This window comes from Benincasa hispida, unplaced genomic scaffold, assembly GCF_027475165.1.
Source record: "Benincasa hispida cultivar pf3 unplaced genomic scaffold, pf3_genome.v1.1 HicScf459, whole genome shotgun sequence".
Classification (NCBI taxonomy): domain Eukaryota; kingdom Viridiplantae; phylum Streptophyta; class Magnoliopsida; order Cucurbitales; family Cucurbitaceae; genus Benincasa; species Benincasa hispida.
In genome coordinates this window covers 7732-12614 of record NW_028326557.1, presented here as the reverse complement: position 1 = coordinate 12614, position 4883 = coordinate 7732, and the positions used below count along the sequence as shown (strand labels likewise).

General features: G+C 28.4%; 1 protein-coding gene across 1 annotated transcript; it reads left to right on the top strand.

Annotated features, from left to right (window-relative positions):
* Positions 1–2303: 2303 nt before the first annotated feature.
* On the top strand, positions 2304–3353 carry LOC150030197 (uncharacterized). Its single transcript, XM_090309949.1, has one exon. The coding sequence runs from the start codon at positions 2545–2547 to the stop codon at positions 3172–3174; it is 630 nt and encodes a 209-aa protein (XP_090166075.1). The 5' UTR covers positions 2304–2544; the 3' UTR covers positions 3175–3353.
* The last annotated feature ends 1530 nt before the right edge of the window (positions 3354–4883 follow it).

The following is a 4883-nucleotide window of genomic DNA, read 5'->3' as shown; positions in this document are numbered from 1 at the left end:
ACCCTAGAATTTATAGTTTAAATTGATACAACCTCAAAGTTTAACGTTTAATATAATTCTTAGTTTAATTTTTTTTTTCAAGTCTTACATCATACATGCCTGACCCTAAACCACCTTCCTTTTTGCATTTTGTTTCTTTTTCGTCGTCGTTTTCGTTGTCTTGTTATTATTCTGTTTAGAGTCCTCGTTTTCGTATATTACAATTCAATAATTATTATGAACTTTGAGGTTAACTTAAGATAATTTTATAAAAAATATATATATTTATTTAATAAAATTAAAATTTTTGTATTTTATGAAGCTCTAAAATCTCGTTATACAATTATTTAGTTTTTTTCTCGTTTTAAAAAATTAAACTTATAAACATTAATTCTACATTCAAATTTATTCATTTATTAACTATTTTTTTAACCAATAGTTTAAAAAACGAAATTAAATTTTAAAAATAGCTTTTAATTTAATTTAATTTAATTTTTTTTCTTTTTTGTAAAATTTGACTAAGAAGTCAATGATTATATTTAAGATAAATGCAAATTATTCCGATAAATGAGGAGAAAATAGATTTATTTTAAAAAAACCAAAATAATTATCAAAATGGACATACATTTTGTTTGTTTGTTTGTTTGTTTTTAAGTATAAATTTTACGAGGTTAGTAGACAAACCTACCGTGTTAAGTCATATTAAATATTGAGTTCACAAAGTTTGGTTTAGTTTAGTTTAACTAATAGTTAATATTAGGAAAATTATGATCATCTCATCTTCAACGTAAAGGCTGTTTTAATCACTCATTAGCCGTCTTCATAAATAGCAATATGTTATTTATTGATGTTTGAAGTGTTTATGGAGGAAAAGAATTAACCCTCAACTTCATTATTTAGTATTTGTTTGATTTATATATATATATATATATATATATTATATTGTAACATATTCATTAAATCAATAATTGAAAGATCTCTATAGCTATTAAATAGTTTTTTAAAATAATACCTCTTAAAGGGGGCGCTGAATCTAATTTATTTTAAAACAGTTAAATTATACAAAATAATATCAAACTTTGTAATAGTTTTTAATTATTTACGGTTAAAACTATAAATGGTTGTTTTAAAGGAAAAAAAAAATTCATAACATTATTTACATAAATGGTTGAAACTAATAATATATTTAGGTTAAGAATCACTTTTAGTCCCTAAATTTTATATAAGTAATTTAGTCTATGAACTTTAGTTTGTAATGATTTCATCACTTTACTTTCAATAATATATAATTTAGTCTCTAAATTTTATTATGTAATAATCAAGTTCTTGAACTTTAACATTTGTAATCCATATTAAAGAAATTAATGTCAATCCTTAATAAGATTTCATGCACAAATAAATCATTAAATTAATTAGAAATTCAATATTTTTACAAAATATCGAGTTTACATCATAAAGTGTTAAAGTTTCATATCTAATTTTGCTGAGTTATGTTATGTTACAAAGTAAATTGTTACAATTATGGAAGTATAAGAACTAAATTGTTACGTACTAAAATTCGGAGACTAAATTATTATAAAATTGAAATTACATAGACTAAATTGTTATAAATCAAAGTTTATAGACTAAATCAATACTTTATAAAAAGTTTAAACATCAAAAGTATTTTTTAACCTAATATATATCTTTTTTAATGAAATAGATGGTAATAATAAAATTAAATCTTCTATGAAATTGTAATTCAAAGTTCAAGTGTATATATATTTTAATGTCAAACTCGATGGTAAAATTGAATTAAAAAAAAAAGGTATAAATAATTGAAACTTGTGGCAAAAGTTCAGTAGTAGTATTTTGTATTTGGTATTTTTTGCTAAAAAGGGGGGAAAATAGTCATTCAACTCAAAAGAAGAAAATTGTGGAGGTTTGTTAATTAAAATTTAGGGAGAAGCCAAAATAAAGAATGGTCAAGGAAAAAGAAAATAAAAGGAAAAAGACAGTAATGCAAAACTCGGGTGGACCAGTCAAGGGGCAATGCGTAGTCCGATTCAACGCCGACCCCAGCATTAAAATTCAAAAATAAAACATAAATAACCCGAAAATGTCATTTTTCTTTTCTTTTCTTTTTTTTCAAAAAGGCGAAATTCAATGCCAAGTCAGTGGGTCCCGCAACGGACTTCAAAGTTTTCATTCAAATTTAGTTAAATAAAAAACCATAACCCAAATATATTTTATTTTTGGAGTAAAAAAAGAAAAAAAGAGGAGGAGAATCCTTTAAAACAAACACAGTGGATAAAATTGGAAGAAGAAAAAAAAGGGAAGAAAAAGTGGAAGACGACCGAGAAATAGTTCTTTTTTTATTTTTTTTTTATTTTTAAAAACCCTATATTTATTCGCCACGTGTCCTTGTCTTTTATTTCGCATCAAATCCTCTCTTCTCCTCTCTTTTTAAACCTCCCTCCTTCCATTTCACACACCACTTCACATTTTTCTTCTTCTATTTCTTCTCTTTCTAATGGCGGCCTAAAATCACTAATTCTTCGTCTTCTTCTAATCTCTCTATCTTCCATGGAAAATTACTCTCAGGATAAGAAGCGAGTTCGCGACGAGTTCGACGACTCGCTAGCCGATTCGGCTGAGTCCAAGCTTAGACGACTCAACTCTAAGGAGAATTTGAATGTTGCTGCCGGTGATTTGAATATTGATGATTTGGTGGAATCTGAGGAGATTCAGGATGAGTTACTCAACATCCTTGAAGATTCCGACGCTGTAGCGGAGCGGGATGAGAGTATCGAAGGTCTTGAACTGGATTCGTTTATTAAAAGTTTCGAGGAAGAGATTCAAGCCTTGCCGTCGGCAGATCAGAATGAAACTCCTCAGGCGGAACTAGGATATCTGTTCGGGGCGTCGGATGATGAGTTAGGGCTTCCGCCGTCCAGGGGAGGTTTGAGTACGGAAGGGAAGATGGAGGCGACTGATTTTATGCCTGCTTGTTGTTCTCCGGATGTGTTTGAGTTGGAAGGGAAGTTAGGGTTTGGAGATGAGATTCCGTGTTACGACTCGTTCGAGTTGGGAATGGGGATTGGTTCCGGTGCGGCGGAGGAAAATGGGTTGGGCGCCGGAGAGTTTGTTGCATTGGGTGGTTTGTTTGATTACTCCGACGTGCCGTTTCGGCCGGAGTCGTTATCGGCTTTGTAGAAACGGTTTTCGAATGAGGGGAGGTGCTTTCTTGGTTTTCTTTTAGGGTCGGGTTTTCCACGTGTTGCTGCGTGGGACCCGACGTCGTTTTAAGCGTGTAGGTTGTAAATTTGAAAAGAGCAAAAAAAGAAAAAAAAGAAAACACAATTTTAGAATAGAAATGCAGAATTTCCTAAAAATATGTTTTATTTTTATTTTTATTATTATTATTTTAAACCAAAAAAAAAAAAGAAGGATCCTTCATCTTTATTTTTATACCGTTACAAAACAGAAACACCGGGTACCTGACGTTTTTTTGCCCCTCTTGTTCTCTCTCCGGTTTATTATTTGTTGATTGGGGAGGGGTAGTTTTGAAAATTCACAAGATCATTTTAATATTCATATTAATAAGGAAATTATTTTTAGTTTCCACATTGGCAGTTGAGATATCTGCCCTCTGAAATTTCAAATCCTCCCTGGTACATTTCTTCTAAAAAGAGTTTATGAATTTATATTTATTCAGTACTTTATATTTTAAAGTAAAAAAAAATTAAAAAATTATTTTAAATGATAAAATTATTAAAAACATTTATAAATAATAGTTATCGAGAAATATAGGTCGTGATAGATGACGATAGATTATTAATTTATCTACAGATAGACATAAATAGGTAGATTCTACCGTCGATTATTTAAAATTTTATTATTCATTTTTTTATATTTATAAATAATCCATTATATATATATATATATATGAATGATGATAGTGACTAAACATTTGAACTAATATTTAATATTAACTTATCGTTTAAAAAATATCATGGTGGCTTTTGAACTTTCAATAGCAACAATAATATCCTTCATTATTTTCAAAATAAATAAAATAAAATGTCCCATGGTATGTATATGGAGACTATTAATCAACCTTCTCTCTCCTCTACATCAAACTTTATGACTTTTAACATTTTCCCCCCCTCTCTTCTTTAATATATTTCTTTTAAGATGATAAATCCACCAAATCATCATCTAAACACAACTTTTCACGAGAGCCAGTCAGAAAGTTCAAGAATCCTTAAACACCTTCCTGAAGAAAAAGTGAAATTTACAAAACTAAATCTTAAAATTATAAAAGTTAGCCATCGCACAAGCAAGACACTGTACCATTTCGTTCATCTTTAGTGGATACTAGACAAAAGACAACTTTAACGACATTCTTTAAGGATTAAGAATATTAAAAAAGATGATTAGATCAGTATCATGATGATTTAACAATGAAATATGTTTGAATAACAAGGATTTTAATGGTCTGTGTGATTAAACATACTGATAACATTAAGGTATTCTCACTTTGCCATGGAATTGCTTGAGAAATTGACGAAGATAATTTCAATATTTATATTTATATAAAAAATTACGATACTATTCAATTATTATATTTATTTATTACTTTATATTCTAAAACAAATAAAATTATAAATGTCAGGTGTATATAAATGACGAGAGTGACAACAGCATTCCAACTAATACTTTAGTATTATAAATATCATAAAAGTAGATGTCCACTTGTTTAGTGTACTAAACGTCATGTGTTATTTTTTATGTTGTCCATGTGGTTTATATTCATACTTGGCGTCTATATAAATCAACATCATACTTGTATTTTACCTATAAATAATGACATTTGGTGGATCTTAAAATTATGTACATTGGTGAGAATAAAAAGAAAATTT